Source organism: Hemibagrus wyckioides, linkage group LG16, assembly GCF_019097595.1.
Source record: "Hemibagrus wyckioides isolate EC202008001 linkage group LG16, SWU_Hwy_1.0, whole genome shotgun sequence".
Classification (NCBI taxonomy): domain Eukaryota; kingdom Metazoa; phylum Chordata; class Actinopteri; order Siluriformes; family Bagridae; genus Hemibagrus; species Hemibagrus wyckioides.
This window is the reverse complement of record NC_080725.1, coordinates 15,989,325-16,007,557: the sequence shown is the minus strand read 5'-3', so window position 1 is coordinate 16,007,557 and position 18,233 is coordinate 15,989,325. Positions and strand designations below refer to the sequence as shown.

At 38.1% G+C, this 18,233-nt stretch overlaps 2 protein-coding genes across 3 annotated transcripts; both read right to left on the bottom strand.

The window, feature by feature from the left end:
• Positions 1-1,218: 1,218 nt before the first annotated feature.
• Positions 1,219-10,602, bottom strand: LOC131367160 (uncharacterized). The gene is made up of 13 exons (XM_058412424.1): positions 10,470-10,602; positions 7,299-7,392; positions 6,497-6,668; positions 6,154-6,252; positions 5,355-5,468; positions 5,200-5,267; positions 4,674-4,861; positions 3,738-3,820; positions 3,199-3,322; positions 2,747-2,907; positions 1,848-1,921; positions 1,415-1,496; positions 1,219-1,227 (listed from the first exon to the last, which is right to left on the bottom strand). The coding sequence occupies exons 1-13, from the start codon at positions 10,600-10,602 to the stop codon at positions 1,219-1,221; spliced, it is 1,401 nt and encodes a 466-aa protein (XP_058268407.1).
• A 2,083-nt stretch (positions 10,603-12,685) lies between these two features.
• On the bottom strand, positions 12,686-17,554 carry mat2al (methionine adenosyltransferase II, alpha-like). 2 transcript variants are annotated; one of them, XM_058412317.1, is made up of 9 exons: positions 17,400-17,551; positions 16,994-17,071; positions 15,581-15,703; positions 15,034-15,146; positions 14,511-14,654; positions 14,212-14,430; positions 13,858-14,040; positions 13,366-13,499; positions 12,686-13,272 (listed from the first exon to the last, which is right to left on the bottom strand). In XM_058412317.1, the coding sequence occupies exons 1-9, from the start codon at positions 17,473-17,475 to the stop codon at positions 13,170-13,172; spliced, it is 1,173 nt and encodes a 390-aa protein (XP_058268300.1). In that variant the 5' UTR covers positions 17,476-17,551; the 3' UTR covers positions 12,686-13,169. The 2 variants fall into 2 exon arrangements, with proteins under 2 accessions (XP_058268300.1, XP_058268301.1); XM_058412318.1 differs by lacking the exon at positions 12,686-13,272 and having other exon boundaries at positions 13,362-13,499; positions 17,400-17,554.
• Between the last annotated feature and the right edge of the window lie 679 nt (positions 17,555-18,233).

Below are 18,233 nucleotides of genomic sequence, written 5' to 3'. Positions count from 1 at the left end.
GCCTATGGCCCGTTAGGGTATGGCCCGGAGGAGCACTGCTGGGTGAACGCTTCGGATATCCTGGACCCAGCCCTCACCGAGGAGTTCCACCTTAAATTCCCCAACAGGCCCGCTCCTCGTTCCAGGGGTCACCCCCGGCGTAGAGCACCTGGAGGTGTTCCTAGAGGGGGGGGTTCTGTCACGGTGTTCACAGGTCCAGACCGCCAGAGGGAGCCCTCGCCGGAATATTGACTGTGTTCATGTAGAGCTGCGCGATTAATCGTCATTATCGATTAATTCGAATTTGTCGAAATTAATTTGAATTAATTTGAAAATGTCGATGTTGAAAAAACGAAAATCGATTTTACGATTTCACTTTTGGTTTGGCGCAGCGAGCTTCCGTAGTTTTGCGACGCCTCTCTGTGATTTACACTTGGGAAGTACTAAATACAACATGGCAGCATGCGCTGACGAAACCAAGCAGCTTGTTTCCAAGAGAGGTGCGGTTTCTTCAATTGCATGGAAATGGTTCGGGTTTGCAACTTCAGACGTTAAACAAGCCAAAGCCCGCTGTAAAATATGTCTGAAGTTTGTGGCAACTAAAGGAAGCAGCACGACTAATTTATTCCAGCACCTCGAACCACGCTGTGGAATGGGAGGCGTGTGTTTGCCTTTTTTCCTGATTCTTCGATTCTCAGTTTCTGTTTTGGTTTTGTTTGCCTAGTTATTGCTTTCCGGTTTTGGCCTTTTTGCCTGCCTTGCCGTTTACGATTCTGCCTGTTGATTTCAATAAAGATCCGCATATGGATTCTAACTCTCCCGCATCCAGCGAGTTCTTACAATGGGGCTGTCTTTGGATGGACAGACCTCTGGCTTTTCACTTTTACATTTACATTTCTGGCATTTGGCAGAAGCGTCAGAGCGAAGTACAAAAGTGCTTTAAGTCTCTATCATTGAATACATTAACATTGGTTCAATAGGTTACAGACTTAGGATACCATTAGCCTAAAATTGGTGTTTTTATTTCTTTAACATATACTGTGACAATACATAAAAACAGGGAAAGAAAGTTTAAGTGCTTCTGGAAATGGTAGTTCTTCAGACGTTGTTTGAAGACAGTCAGTGGCTTTACCCTCAGAGATGGTGGGACCAGTCTCATTTTTCACTGGGTGAGGGTCTTTGGATGGACAGAGCCCTGACTTTTCTTAAGCCGGGCCCTCTTGACCCTTGCCTCACGCTTCACTTTTTCTTTTTCAAGAATCTGCACAGAGACACAGTTTAAAACTTAAAACCAAAGCACCATGTAACGTGATTAAACCAAAGACTACTTCCTGTGTGTGTGTGTGTGTATAAGTGTGTGTGTGTATGTGTGTATAAGTGTGTGTGTGTATGTGTGTATAAGTGTGTGTGTATGTGTGTGTTTGTGTTTTCTTACCATTTTCGTAACGAACTGGCGAAGTTCTTCCAGGGTCAAAGGTCGCTTGTCATAATCGGGGATACTCACTTGATCCATATCACTGGAGTATAAACATAACTTGGTCATGCACAAATCCTGAGGTTTTTTTAGTCTGTGTAAATTATAATTGTACTGAATTGTATTTAAATATTTATAAATATTGTATGAATTGTATATCATTGAACTGTAAATATAATTGGTAAATAAATTAATATTATTTATTATAATTTGGGGGCAAATGCAAATCAGTTGTGTTAAGAACAGGCTTGGTAATACAAGTCTGATTGGCATTTATCAACTTACTAACATGAATACAAAGAAAGTCAGAGAAAATCATGATGAGCATGATGAAAAAAAATCACCTGTAAGACGTAACTTAACATTTTCAGCCTTACAGTCTTGACACACTTACCTAAATTCAAGAGGCTGCTCGGCAGGAGGCTGAACGACAAGAGCCGGCACCTGAGCTAGTTCCTGATCCTGATCCTGTTAAGAGAAAACAACACAGATAACTCAGTCTGAGCTGTCCGAACTAGAACAAAACTCCTACTGACCCGAATCTGCCGTAAACAGAGACATATCAAATACATCAAAACCCTGTACAATAGGAGGACAAACTTTGTCTCCTTTACTCTCTCAACTATGGGATGAAAGCTATCTTATATTATCTAATACAGTATAATAAAAAAAGAAAGAAATAATACTGATTGCCACCATTACACTTTAATTGAAGTGAGTAGCTTTATATGTGAAGTTTGTAGATTAAAAGTTTATCTTGCGTCAGTTTGGTTTTTAAAATATTTTTAGAAGTGGAGAGAGTGGAGATGTGATTAATTTCACACAACAGTTTTTACTGATTCCTGGAAAATGAAAATTTCCTGACTGCATTCCTGAAATCTCCTCTAATTGTTAATATTTGTCCTGCTGATGTCCTCTTATTTAGAATGTGAGTAAAATGAATGCAAGACTATAGAATTAACAGAATTATGGTGTGAAAAGATGGAAGAGGAACAGATCTGAAGCTAAGCGCTGGATTTACATCAGAGTGACACTAAGTGATCAAACTCAGAACGTCAACATTCTTAATAGCAGAGCGGCTTTAAATGTATTTTAACATATCTTTTAACATATTTTGATTACACCACTTACTATTTTACACCTCACAAATACACAGAGATTAGAATATAAAAAGTAAAAAACACGGCGCTGTGAATCAAAAAGTCCTAATCCTATTCAAACCAGGTGCAAGAGACGATCTCACTAAAAACAAGAAATGTTGGACACGTGGATCTTGTTTCATCGTTACTGTACCTTGAATTTGATGAAATTCTGGACAGCGACCAGCTCACTGGTTTTCTGGGCCAGTAGCCTCAGGTGAATTGTAAGGCTGGAGTCTTTAAGCCAACCTGGACAACTGAGCACTTTGTCCAACGGAGGATCGCAACCGATCTCATGATACAAGTCGCTCACCCCTACATTAACACACACACACACACACACAAAAATGTGTGAAACAAAAACCTTTTTTACATGTTCTAAGGATCTCATTAAAAAAAAACTTGCACTGTATCTGTTTTACCCAAAATCTCAATTTCTTTTTACTTGTGCTTGTAAATTATAAATCCAGTGAAATAACAAAACCCTGTTTTCTATACACTGCACAACTCTACACAACTCAGCATTTAGGTATAGATCTTGTGCACTTGCAGTATGTGCTAGAGCACTTGTTTACATATTATTTAGTCAGCACCTCCTTGTCTCACCTGTATTAAGCTGATCCAGGATCTCAGTGAGTTCCTGGATCTGAGATTCAATGTCTCTCTGCTGATTGAGGGTGGGGGGTTCTTCCGATCTCCGATCTCTCAACTTCTCCATCTCCTCTTTTGTCTGGATCAGGGAACAGGAACACACAGTGAGCTATTTTCGGGTAAGCGTGTTTGTGATGTTTCATATGAACATAAAAAGAGGTGATGACTTCAGATGGGTCAGATTCAGATTTGTTTTTAAAAATTTCCATGTCATTTCTATTGTTCACTTATATTTTTATGCTCTTATTTACGTACAGCAATTAAGGTCAACCTTCCATGAATAAATTGTACTTATTTAGGTATTTAAATTAAACACATCTTATCTGAGTCTGAAGTCACATGTTGTCATGGTTTTTACATTCAGTGAACAAAATGCTGATTTGGAAATTATCTATTATTTCTTAGTTACACTGACTTTGTTAGCTTCATCTCCTGGCTGATCAGGTATATTTAGATTACTGGAAAAATAGTAAAAAATGTTGATTTTGACTTACCGATCTGATTTCAGCTTTCAAATCCTCAATCTCTTTTCTTTGCTCAGTAAGGTATCTATAGTAAAAGATGAACTTTTCTTCACCTGTAAACAATACACAATGTTATACAGCAACCAGGTTAAATTAGACACAACCTTTATTGATCCAATCTGAAGCATTAATCATCTGAAATTAGATGGAGATTAGACAGAGCTGACTCACGCTGTAAACATTTGGTCACGAGCATTTCCAAATCTTCCTCGCCGGTCACCTCCCTGAGCCGACGGAAAAGGTCCTCTAATGCTTCATTCTCTAATTTGATCAACTGCTGCTTCTTCATTTCTGCAATCATCATCATCATCATCATCATCATCCAAGTTTCCAACTATATTAGTCTGGTTAACTGAACTAGGTAAATAATATAATCTAAAACAGTCAGCTCTAGAATTATTGCCACTCTTTGTAATGTTGGGTAAAACAATTATAAATGGTTAATAAGCTTAATCTGTCACTTCTCCAACATTTCACTCAAATAAATTTCCAAGAAAAATTAAAACCCTGTAGTTATACACCTTATTGCTATTCTTACAAATTCTTGTAAATAAACCTTAACTCAAGCAAGGCTGCATTATACACTTTACTCTTTCATTTGGCTATGAGTGATTAGGATGTCATAAGAGAACCATGACTTCCTGTTTTACTGGGGAATAAATATAGAGTGACACAAAGGTCAATTCCCAATGCTCTTTCTTCAACAAGGTGAAGATTAGATGATTAAATAATGAGGAAACTTCATCATCAGGCATTATAGGAATGATATTAAGTCATTAAGTGTTTTATATTTTCTTCAGAATAACTTCAAATAAGCTTAAATTTCTCTCATATTTCCAATGAGAGACTTAACTAGACCATGAAATAACTTTTTTACCAAAGGTGCCAATATTTTTGAGCTCTCACCGCGTCTGAGTTGTGCCTCCTCCAGTCCTTTCCTCTCACGACACTTAGTTTCTATGAACTTATCAAGACGTTGCTCCACTTCAAGCTGCCTCTTCAGCTCATCCACCTCAGCGATTTGTTGAAGCCGTTTCTTCTTATTCTTCTCATTCTTCTCCTTCAAATTCTCCAGTTTTGTCAGTATTTTCTCCCTGAACATCACACAAAAAACACAGAGCCTGTTTACATACACACGAACAATAATAATAGTAATAATAATAATAATAATAACTATAATATGATCATTCATCTGATTATTGGAGGGATCAGAATGATTAATACAGATCTGTGATTTTCATATGAAGGGCAGCTCTTATAGAAAATTAATCAACACTTTCTGTCCAATTAGATTTGAGAATTCTACAGTGCTGGTGTAACACTTAAAACACCATAAACATAAACATTTTACTATCTATTTTCGTTTAGCAAAAAGTGAATCCTGTCCACATGGTACTCATACATGTAAATAAATGCAGTAAATTCAGTTCACCTGACATCATGTTCTTCCTCTATCATGGTCATGAGTTCAGCAATCTCCTGCTGGACTTTCTGAAGCTCCTGTAAAAGAGAACATCTCCTGCGTTAACCACAGGCTTCTCATGCATGTGATTAAATCCTGACCCTAGTCACACTATAAGCTCTGACCTCATGCTGACAGTGGTGCAGCTGCTGGAAATGAACATGGTCCTTTTGCAGCTTCTCTATCTCCTCTTTCAGCTGATGTTTCTTCACCACCTTCTTGTTGTGGCGAATGAGAGTCTGTAGGTGGGTAAATGAAGGACAAGAAAAAAGTTTACAGAGGTAAATATTACAACTTTTAAAAAACAAATAAAACCCTGCTTTACAGTCACGCTAAAAGGTTGGAGTTAGTAGCTGATATTTATACCATATTATTTCACAGGGAAGATTGCTGTGATATGCAGTTTTGGGAAAATAATCAACTATAGGGTGGTAACAGTGACTCTGCATCTATATTGTGTTGCTAAATTATCTTCTTCAGTCTGACCCGAGGGTATGCAATGTTTTTCACAGCTTCCTGCTTTACAGTTTGTTCTATTTTATTGTGTGGCTGCAAAGGTTGCCATGTTTAACTTGTTTGCACATTTGCGTTACTTAGCTGTAGTTTTCCACTAGGCCAGCTTTTGCTCTTAGCTCACAGAAAGAGCTCACTAATTTAAAAGACATCTGTAAGATGTCTTGTCCACCGCAGTGTCCAGTCTCAGCGCCTGGTAGCTGTGAGGGTTGAGGGCATGAAGTGACCAACATTCCACACTTTGTTTTTATTTTGGTGAATAAGTGCATCACTTCGTCTTGATGGAATTTGTAGTGTGGATACACAACTCAACTTATTTATGCTACAAAATGGTGTGAAATAGCCTACTATGTGACTTGAGATGCACCTTATGACCTGTTTGTAACACAGAATCTAACAACTCTAACTCACGCGTTCCAGTTTATTTTCCAGCTTGTGAGTGACCTCTTCAGTGTGGCGAGCGTGAGCCTTCCGCTTATGCTCTTCCAGTTTCTTCTGAACACTCTGGATCTGTTCAAATACAGTCAAGTTTGTCACAAAACATACTTTTTAAGGCTCTTTAAAATCAATGTTAGGATAAAATGTGTAGTCCTTCAAAGACATACACACTGTCTAGACAAGGTATAATATTGATATGTGTGGCATAATATTGAAAACAGGATGCTGCTAAATGAACAGCATGTGACTTTATTGTGTATGTTTGCTGTGTGTGTGTGTGATGTCTGAAGGTCATCACCTTTTGCTCAAGCTTTACTTGAATGAGTCTCTCTTTTTCCACACACTTGTCGAGCTCGTCGCGGCGCTTCAGGAGAGCCCGGAGCTGCTGGACACAGCGGATGTCAGCCTGCCTGAGCCGCTGACTCTGAGGCACACGCAGTTTCTCCTCCAATTTCTTGCACTCCTTACGCAGTTGATTTTCCTCCAGACTAACAGGCAACACACGTGAACAGAGTGATGTGTTTACAAAATGATAATAACATGAATAATTATGAATACTATGACAAATTGAATGAGAATTTAAACTGGGAAATTAATTCTGTCATCAACAATAAAACTAAATTAATCGTAGTCTTCATGATAAAAAAAAAACATGCTTTGTGATTATGACTGGAACAAAAACTGTACAAGTAAAATTCAACATATTCTTCAAGAGTATGTTAAAGAGTCAAAATCAAAACGTGAGGTTCCTATAAGTTCCCAGCACTTTATCCTGGTCAGGGTGGCGGTGGATCTGGAGTCTATCCCAAGAAACACTGGGAATGATCTAGGACTACCTGGATCTACCCACCTCCCAAAAACATGCCAGTAGATGGAGTCGCACCTATAGAGCCAATTTAGATTCACCAATCAAACTACTGGCATGTTCTTTGTACAGTAGGAAGAAACTGAAGAACCCATAAAGAACCCACAGAGACATGAGGAGAACTCCATACAGACAGTAACCTGAGCTCTGGATCGAACCAGAACCCAGGAGCTATGAGGCAGAGATCCCTCAAGATGTGGAGTGTTCAGAAAAAAAAACAGCATGTATGTGTATCGGGGACTATCTGACTGACCACTGCTTGCGGATAATGTCCTGGAAATGGATTTTGCTGGCCTCCAAATCACCCTGCATCATTTTATATTGCCTCTTCAGACTGGCCTTCTCCTCTGTAACACACACACACACACACACACACCACATCACAGACGTGTCATTTTTACTATAACAGCTACATGTTCATCACTGATAACTCATTTACACATTACTACGCTCTTACCCAGTGCATCAAAGTCCAGGCTGCTGGTTTTTATTCCTGTACGTTTTTTCAACATTTTTCAGTAAATCACTGTGAAGACATGGAGATGGCACTTTGTAAAATCAATGTTTTCACCACAATATTGCTAACAGTAGTGACAAGAGCAGTGAGCTAGTCAATGTTCACAACCTAGCCACAGAGAGAGAGAGAGAGAGAGAGAGGGAGAGAGAGAGAGAGAGAGAGACAGAGAGAGAGAGAGAGAGAGAGAGAGAGACAGACAGAGAGACAGAGAGAGAGAGAGAGAGAGAGACAGACAGAGAGAGAGAGAGAGAGAGAGACAGACAGACAGACAGAGAGACAGAGAGAGAGAGAGAGAGAGAGAGAGAGACAGACAGAGAGAGCGAGAGCGCAAATGCTAACTAGTTCTAAGACCGTAGATAGTTTGATCAAAAATATCATACTATAGCTTAAAACATTTCCGTGCTACATTTAATAACCGTAGTGAGTTCCTTTCAGCGACAAATATTTAGTTTAGTAGTTTATAATAGTTTAGTAAGGCCAAAATATAAAGAATAAAAGTTTAAAAAAGTGAATAAATAACAACACAACAGAGGCATATCGTTACAGCTACTACTCACTGCTTACCATATACATTTCCGTTAAGCGCTAGTTATAGTGTACTAGTTGGCTAATTTAGAGCGCTAGTTATCAGAAACACTTCCTTACCTTCCAAGGTTGGTATGCAATCTGAATAGCGACACCTTCGCAGTTTTCTTGTGATGAGTGAAACACGTCACAGAAGCTCTCCAAGGCAACGTGCTATGTGACGTCTGAAGCTTCGGATCTGAATTCTGACGAGATTCCCTAGTGCAGATATCGAGAGTCATCCGCTTCACTAGTGAATAGAGACAATGCTTTTAAACTGTTAGCATGAAACCAGCCAAGAAACCTGCTGCCTCAGTCCAGTGTGAGAGAATACTGTAACAGGCAGTGGAAGTAGTAAATAAAAAGTGACAGACTCAGTCCCTGTACTGTTGAACAAGTCATGTTCCTTAATAAAAATCATTCATTCGCCACTTAAGAAAATGTCAACTACCCCAGTTTACAAGCATAGGTTTAGTACTAGGACAAAACCTTGTGTGAATAAGGCCTTGAGTGTTGATCAAAACAGATTCATAAAATTGCTACAGTACAAGTGAATTAATCCCATTCATAAATTCTTGTACAAATGAATTCATAGACTAATTTATTCATATATTGTGTTTGTACATCAGCAGTGACGCATGAAACACTATTTTTATTCTTTTATTCTGTTTTTAGAGTATAAGTGGTACTGCTACTTTCATTCATCACATTTCATTATATTCATTTCCCAAATGTTGACCAAAAAAAATCTGTAAATATGTTTTTTTGCAATTTTTGGAATGTCTTCAATTGTCAGATAATGGAAATTAGTCTCCCTGCTTGTTTTCCAGTTTATCACGAGTTTCTGAGTTTCCGAAGGAATTTTTATTGCTTACCAAACATTCTGGGCTTTGTCCTTTATTTTCCTTTTCCATGAGTAACAAGTAATTAATTTTATCTGATAACACACACACACACACACACATATATGTATATATATATATATATATATATATATATATATATATATATATATATATATATATATATATATATATATGTGTGTGTGTGTGTGTGTGTATGTAAAACTATTAATAGTCTCTTGGCACTGAGAAAAAGTTGGCCAAGTCTCTTGGCACTGAGAAAAAGTTGGCCAAGTTCGTGGTAAATCCAACCAAAGTCAAATCTGGTAACATTGAACAAGAGGAAGGAATACATCCTGAATGGGATGTGATGTGATTCCATCACACCTAGGACACCATGCACACACACACACACACACACACACATAACATCTGGTTGTTAACAAACTGTCCTTAAAACGTTTTGTTACTGCTGACAACAAATATTCACCAAAGTTGCTTTTACAGTAGGTCCAGCTGTTTCCAGAACTTTTTTCAGGCTCTTATCACAGGAATTTTTCCAAATGGGAATTATTTTTTAAAACTACAAACTAATGTTACAGTAATGTTCCCATACCTTTCTTTAATCAGAATTCTGATTTTAGATGTTTTTTTTTGTTGTTGTTTTTTGTTTATGAATTAATTTGTACATATGTGCCATATATCTGTCATTAATCCTGTAGATTCTGTTTTGCTCAAATTGTTCAGGCTGTGCGATAAGTAAAATATCACTGAATGCTGTGTTATTGTAACAAACCAAATGTCAGCATATGTCACAGCTGCTTTGCCCCGTTCATACTTCACAAATGCAAAGCTTATTTACTGATTCATGTACACTATAGTGCCTAAAGTTTTGGGACACCCCTCCAAATCATTGTATTCAGGTGTTGTTTTTCAGGGGTTGTGCTTGGCCCCTTAGTTCCAGTGAAAGGAACTCTTAATGCTTCAGCATTCCAATTCATGCACCCAACTTTCTGGGAACAGTTTGGGGATGGCTCCTTCCTGTTCCAACTAGCAAGGTCCACAAAGATGAATGAGCACGTTTGGTGTGGAGAAACCTGACTGGCCTGGACAGAGTCCTGACCTCAACCTGATAGAAGGCCATGGCAGTTTTCCAGCACAGGTGTGTGGCCCTCTGCAGCTGGCGACAGACCTGCTCCTCACCAGAGGGTATGTATAGAAAAGACATAAAGCCATACCATGTAATCTATAGGTCATGTGCCAACTGACAGTCTTTTTTTTATGTTACAGATAAGTAAATGTCCAATGCAGGCCTGTGGACACTCATCACTTTTTTCCAGATTCTCCAACTCAAGTTACTGAGGAGACTTTGGCATGAAAATGTCTCAGTATATTATATCTGAAATATCTCACCTAAACTCTTTACCCATTGCTTAAATTTTTCTGCCATATATGTAGACTGTTAATGTATATTTTATTCATCATGTTGTTTTAGGCATACTTGCACAAGCTGGTGCTGTTCCCATCGAGCCCAGCACTTCTATCAAGCATGGTCCCCACACCGAACCCACATTTGTGGACCCTGGACCCTCAGCCACCAGCACTCCCCAGCCCAGCAGCACTCCACCCTCCATGATGGTCCATCAGCCAGGCAGTGTTCCTCCAACTTCATTATTTCAACCACCTCTGCCACGTCAACCACATGCATACATTAGGTGAGTGGAAGGCCAGCACTTGCAGAAAGTGTGGACGTTATAGGACATCAGCAACTGGACATAGCCAGGACAAGGCCAGAATTTATTGTCCAGTGACAGACGATGACAAAAGAAATATAGAAAATATAGATATGTTGCATATAGCTTTTGTATTCTTAGATTACATATTAATCTAGAGATTAATTTAAGTTATGCTTCAGAGCGAAGAACTTTAAGTACTTTTCAAGATCTTTTAAGGAATGAGGCACTGGCCTCTTAAGCCAGTGACTGTGCTTCATAGTCGATGAGATTGAGGCCCTGCCCAAGTTCTTTTAAATGTTGTGCCTGAATGTGTGTAACACAACCACACAGCCACACAGCTGGAGGAGCCCCAGTGACCTAATGAATAAGGCCCTGGCCTCTGAAGACAAGGACTGTGGGTTCAAGTCCCATCTGGGGTGTGCTTTGAGCAAAGTGGGGTAGCAGAAGCCTATAACCCAGAGGTCGATGGATTGAAACTATCTTCTGTTAAGTGCAGCTTTTGTTTATGCCAAAAAATACTCATGCAGAGCAGGGTGAATGATGGCTAATTCCGAGGTCACCCTCTCCATGTAGTCGACATGGAGTCATGCTTCAGAGCGAAGAACTTTAAGTATTTCTCAAAATACATTCTCCTTAGCGCTGGAGTGGGTTAGTACATTTGCCACACGAAAGACACCGGTTTCATATGCCAGGATTTAAGACCTTTTTGCCTCATAGACATACCAGAAAAATGGTTAGGATGCCTTTGTTTCAAGGCAGGTCAAGGCCTTGGTCCCAGTAGCCTAAGGGATAAGGGACTCACCTCACAGTCAATGAGAGTCAGGCTCTGCCAAAGTTCTTTTCAATGTAGTGCCTGAATGTGCATAGCAGAGGTGTCCTTGCTGGAGCAACCCCAGTGGCCTAATGTATAAGGCACTATTGTGTGTGTTCTGAGCAAACTGGCATAGAGGAAGTGTGTAGGGCCCATAACCCAGCAGATGATGGTTTAAAACCATCCTCTGCTAAGTGTAGCTTTTGTTTATTCCAAAAAATGAGCCTCAGGCAGAGCAGGAACCAGTGGCCACAAGTAGTGTATAGGAAAAAAACGAATCATTCTAAACTGTCAGGGAGAGTAAGGCTAGGTCCACAGGCTTTTGAATTGAGATTATTCACTCTTTTGTGCAGAGTGGCACAGCAGAAGCACGATGGACCCAGAGGTTAATCATAAATGTAAATGCTATCAGTGCCAGTCGTTGCACGTCAAGGCCTTTGTCCCAGTGGCCTTGATGTCTGTCATTATAAATGCATAAATTAAATCCTGCTCATGACTATTTAAAGCATTTGAAACAGATATTTAGAATTATTTTCTTCAAAATCTATATCAATATAAAGTTGTTTGTGTTCATTATCAGTTTCTTGTGATCATTAGCATAATATATACTTACTATAGTTCCTGATATTTCTGACAATAGAATGCCCTAAACCTTCTTTTTGTTGCAACCAGCAACAGACATGACATGGCAGAAAATTGTTTATAGTGACTCCTTATATAAATATCTATATAGTACTTCATCATTGTTCTATCAGTGTTTTATTTTAACACGCCTTCTTGTTTCCCCTTGCTTCATTATGCTGGAATTGAAAGTTTGCTATTACTAGAGTATTGAAAAAGCATTTCCATTTAACCCAAACCAAATGAAAAATTTACATGGTTCACAAATAAAATCAGAAGTTGTTTCAGTCACTCATAATGCATCAAGTCACTCATAATGCATCAGATGAGATGTGGTTTGAACCCATCATCAGTGGTTAGGTGGTTCCCACATATCCAGAGGGAAAGCACTGATTGTAAAAAATAGATGCAACATTTGATGAATCTACCAAAATAATGTATTTTCTTATTTAGCTTTAGTATTTCGACATCTTTAATGACACCCGGTGGTGGAGCATGGAAGTGACAGAAAAGTCTGAAAACGCTGGAACTTCTAAAGCGTAAATTTTATTTCATTGCTTTTAGGACAATCCAATATAAAATATTTGTTTTCTCATGTTTTTGTTTAGCATAATTATATTTGGATTAATTTCTAGTCACATAACTAAATAAGATTTTCTTTTTCTGGAAAATATTCCGTGAAATTTCAGCATTGTATGGCTGTATGATTACATATTGTTTGCTTCGAACATAAATTCCATTATATTCAAACAATACAGCAAGCTGTTTAATTCTACTGAAAACATGAATAATAAAATATAACTGGTGCCACCTGTCATAAGGTTTAACAATTTCTCAATTTTCCTCCAAAAATAACTTGACAACAGCTGTGAATTAAGAAACAATCATCTGAATGCCTGTAAAATGTAGAGAAAGAAGGGTTCCCTTCCTAAACCACTTCACTTGAAAACAGACACTTCAGCTGAAAATGACATTATGTATTAATTTTTAGCTTGCCGCAATTAAATATATTTTCTTAGTTATAACTGAAACACTAAAGCACCAATTTCTTTGGCTTCTCCCACGGAAAATCCTCTCTTCCAAAATGTCCAAAGCTGGCAGTTTTCTGAAAAATGGGTTTTTTCAGACCAAGCTGCCTGTAAAAGAATACATACAGAAACCATCCCCATGAGCATGTCATACTGTACTATTTTAAAGTCTGCACTTAAGTTTGTCTTAATTCTACTTACTTGACGATTACCCCTGGTCTTAAGTCAAAATTCTTTTGAACAATTTCCAGAAGCTCATCTTCATCTCTGGTGGATGTCCCGTAATGGAAAACTGAGATTGACAAAGGATGGCTTATGCCAATGGAATATGAGATCTATGAACCAAATCAGCAAACAGAGCAGCTGTCATATAAAAGTATTGTTACAAACAATTAAAAACAAAATCGTCTTCACCTCTCCTTTGTTAACAATAACTAGTAAGTAAACTAGTGACAGATGAGTTATTGAACTATTTACTAAATGTAAATACTGGTCTTTTTTTAATTAAAGAAACTGCTGTTATAAAATATTATAAAACATTTGATGCATTTGCTTTCACACACCAATTTTATGTTTAATTCATAATCCGTAACCAGCCAGTATTTAGTGATAAAACCCATTTGATATATTACCTACCAAAACTTCTTTTAGTTAAGGATTATGCTGAATCTAGAGCATAGTGGCCTTCCTTACCTGTACCAGTGCCCTTCTGCATAGCCTGGCTTTTACAAGTGATTTGGCCACCCAGCGAGCAGCATAAGCTCCAGAACGATCCACTTTGCTGCAATCCTTTCCAGAGAAGGCTCCACCACCATGACCACCCCAGCCACCATATGTGTCAACAATGATCTTTCTGCCTGTAAGACCTGCATCACCCTGATAAATGAATCAAAATTTCAGACACAAGAATGTCAAGTCAAATTAACACAGCATATATCAAGCTTATGCAGCTAAGTGATTCATTTGAGGTTCTTGCTTCATCCCATATATCTCCAGAATATTTAGAACTTAAAGCTGGTGCTCTGGCGATAAAAAGATTTTACTCACCTGTGGGCCACCCATTAGAAATTTTCCACTTGGCAGCAGGTGATATATAGTTCTGTCATCCAGGTACTTGGCTGGGATCACTGCTTTGACTACTTTTTCCATCAGATTCTGTCGGATTTCAGCTAATGTAATGTCAGGTTTATGCTGGACTGAGATGACCACTGTGTGAACTCGAACTGGCTCCGTGGCTCCCTTGTTATCACAGTATTCCACTGTAACCTGTCAAGATCACGTTAAATGATTTTATTTGTACTACTGATATTGTACTGTACTGTGAAGTTTTCTTCCCTTCATTTTACCTGTGATTTACAGTCAGGTAATATCCAGGGACACTCTCCATTCCGTGACAGCTCTTTCATTTTAGAATTGAGTTTATGAGCCAAGAGAATGGTCAATGGCATGCATTCCTCTGTCTCATCTGTTGCATAACCAAACATTAGGCCCTGTAATGATAATAATAATAATAATAATAATAATAATAATAATAATAATAATAATAATAATAATAATAATAATAATAAATAATAATAATAATGACTAAGTACGCCATTAAACATGATTAAAGATGTTTAAAACAAGCAAACTATAATAAATAAAAAAATATATGACAAGCATTAATAAAAGGGGAACTAGTGGTAAAACAAAAAAGATACATAAAAAATGCAAAATCAAACTAATTAATCATTGGAAGTTCTAAAATGGCATTGTGGCTATGTGAATGTGGGAGTTTTATGTGATCATTTTTTTTATTCATTTGTTCACATTAAATACACATAAAGTCATGTAACATTGTAAAATAAATTTGTATAAAGTAAGTCTAACCTGATCGCCAGCACCAATGTCCTCCTCATCACGACCTTCAAACACACAGTCACTAATCTCAGTACACTGTGGCTCCAGGGCCACAAGCACATTGCAGGTCTTGTAGTCAAAACCTAGTGAAAGAGTAATTATCATGCTTGTTTCTGTCCCATCAATTATTTCATGTCACTTTGTCCATCTTCAGTAACTGCTTTATCCTTGTTAGCATTAGAGCGAATCCTGGAAAAACCAGATGTGAAGTGGGAATGCACCCAAATTCGGACGCCAGTAAATCGATAGTCCACCATGCACACACAGTCAAGCCTTCATTCACACCTATGGACGTTTCAGTGTATCTAATCCATTTGATGGGGTGCTTCTGGGAGGTGTAAGAACCCAGAAGAAACCCATGCATACAAAGGGAGAACATGCAAAGGATTTAGACAGGGATGACGGCAATGCAAGTTGTGATTACGGTCTACTTTCACAACAGTATCATGTATGGAACATAAAATATAGGCGATTCATTTATTTTTGCTCTGGGTTATCAATTTCTTTTTTTTCTTACCTTTGGATGAGTCGTCATACCCAATACTCTTCACGGTGTCTCTGACCACCTTCTGAAGATCAACTACTGCCTTTGAAGTCACCTCTCCACAAAGCAGAATCATGCCCGTCTTAGCCACACATTCTGTTTTAATAAAAAATGTTAACTTTGTTCCATACTTGAACAATAGCAATTGAAAATCTAATGAGGCCTATCAGTAATTTCCTACTGTGTAATATTGTGTAGGACCCTCATGTGCCACCTAAAAGCTCTAACCTGTCAAGACCTCTGTAGGTGTGCAGTGGTATCTGACACCAAGATCTGGGGAATTTGCAGTGTGGCAAGGCATGTTATTGTGCTGAAAGAGGCCACAGCCATTGGGGAATACCATTGCCATGAAGAGGTGTACTTACACTCTTCACTCTACGACAATGTTTAGGTAGGTGGTATATGTAAACATAACACTCATGAATGGCAGAACACAAGTTTTCCCAATAGAACACTGTCCAAAGCATCACACTACCTTTTCGATGAGAGAGGTCAATGGAGAATGCCCAGGCTGAGAAAGAGGCTACAGTAACTCAGATAACCTTTCTGTACAGTTGTGGTGAACAGAAAAGCATCTTAGAAAGCACAACATGTCAGTATTTGAAGCGGATGAGCTGGAACAGTGGAATACCACATTGGGTTCCACTTCTCTCAGCCAAGAACAGAAAGCTGAGGCTGCACTGGGCACAGCCTAACCAAAACTGAATAGCTGAAGCCTGGAAAAAACAAAGCCTAGTCTGTTGAATCTCAGTTTCTGCTAAGGCACACAGAAGGTAGGGTCAGAATTTAGCACAGAGAACATGAATTCATGGACCCCTGCTTTGTGCCAACAGTCCAGGCTGGTGGGGGTGGTATGATGGTGTAAGGGATGTTTTCTTGGCACACTTTGAGCCCATTAATACCAACCAATCATCACTTGAATTTCACAGCCCATTTGAGCATTATACATTACTTCATGGCCAACATGTACCTGTCTTCTAACAGCTACTTTCAGCATGATTAAACAACACGTCACAAAGCAAAAGTCTCTCAAAGGTTTCACACACATGACAATGAGTTCACTGTTATCAGTGGCCTTCCCAGTCCAACGTACACAAGAGGAACAGACGATTTGCACCTAAAAATCTGCAGAAACTGCATGAAATAATCAGGTTAAAATGTACCAGAAATTTAAAGGCATGTTTCCAGCATCTTGTGAAATCCATGCCACAAAGAATTGAGGCTGCTTTGAGTGCAAATGAAGGCCCTATCCAATATTAGTACAGTTAATTTTTAATAACATGCTCAGTGAGTATAAATATGTGGTATATTTTTTAAATGACTGATTACATTAATTAATTAAAATCAACCAATTAATTGTAATGGAAGAATATTCGATGTGTATACCACATGCAACTCTGGAGTCAGGGTCTTGGGAAAGATAGGCATCCAAAACAGCATCACTTATCTGGTCACACATTTTATCTGTGGGTGAAAATGAGGACACGTTTTTCTCAGTATGATGCATTCTTTTTTATATAATCAACGACTAACCAATAAATTGAGGGCTAACTTAAGTGATTTCATAATGATTAAGTCAAAGTTCATTATTTTATGAGGATGGCATGTCTGGATTTGTACATACAAATTTTATTAGAACTTTATTATTTCAAGATAAACTGCCATTGATAAATTAGACATTAGTAATTACCTTACTATATGATGAGGAAAAGACGGTTTGATTATGTGTTACAATAGTCTACATAGCTAATTTAATTTCTGTCTTATCCATATGACAAAAATAATGTCTTACCAGCATGACCTTCACCGACAGATTCTGATGTAAAAAGGAAAGTTTTTCCTGGTTTGCTATTCCCGGTATAATTCATTATGAAAGTAAAGGATGCCACAAATCAGTTACCAGTGTTTCTTAGCTGCAGAAAAACAAGTAAAAGAACTGCACACAGACTTAAATCAAAGTCTGCCTGGGGGGCGTGGTTTATTCTGGCTCAAGATATGGTCAATGTCCGTGAATTTTGCCCGAACCCAGGACCACTAACATTGCAGCGTCAGCAGTTCACAAATTACACGAACAACCGTTTTTCTATCAGATGATATAATAATAATAATAATAATAATAATAATAATAATAATAATAATAATAATAATAATAATAATAATAATAATAATAATAATAATAAAACAGTAGTCCATGACAAAAACAAATCTATTATTTTGTCTCACCTGAAAACTGAAGACTTACTTAAGAAGCAATTATAAAACTCCATTCATTCATTCATTCATTCATTCATTCATTCATTCATTCATTCATTAGTAACTGCTTTATACTGATCAGTGTTGTAGTGGATCTTGAGCCACCCAGAATGGGGTGGAAGTTTATCACATAGAACCATGTACACATATTCCCAGACTTACTAGCATACTGGCATATGTACAAATACTGGGAGTTGAGCGAAAACCAGTGAAAACACAGAGGAAACCTATGGATACATGATGAGAACATACAAAAACAAACAGACAAAAAAAAAAACTGATTTCAGAATCAAACCCGGGAGTAGTGAAAAGGCAACCTGTTACCACTGTATTGCTCCATTACAAAGACTATATTCCTGGACTCTAATTTCTA

Bases quoted from the DNA above. Each gene is read 5' to 3' on its own strand.
- LOC131367160 (XM_058412424.1), bottom strand. From the start codon at position 10,602: ATGGAGGGTGGAGTGCTGCTGGGCTGGGGAGTGCTGGTGGCTGAGGGT. The intron at 7,393-10,469 runs GTATGCCTAAAA...TGTGTGTTACAG, and splicing joins AACAGCACCAGCTTGTGCAA to AGGAGAAGGCCAGTCTGAAG. The intron at 4,862-5,199 runs GTGAACTGAATT...TGTGATGTTCAG, and splicing joins GAGGAAGAACATGATGTCAG to GGAGAAAATACTGACAAAAC.
- mat2al (XM_058412317.1), bottom strand. From the start codon at position 17,475: ATGAATTATACCGGGAATAGCAAACCAGGAAAAACTTTCCTTTTTACA. The intron at 14,431-14,510 runs GTAAAATGAAGG...TGATCTTGACAG, and splicing joins TACCTGACTGTAAATCACAG to GTTACAGTGGAATACTGTGA. The intron at 13,273-13,365 runs GTAAGTAGAATT...ATTCTTTTACAG, and splicing joins AGACCAGGGGTAATCGTCAA to GCAGCTTGGTCTGAAAAAAC.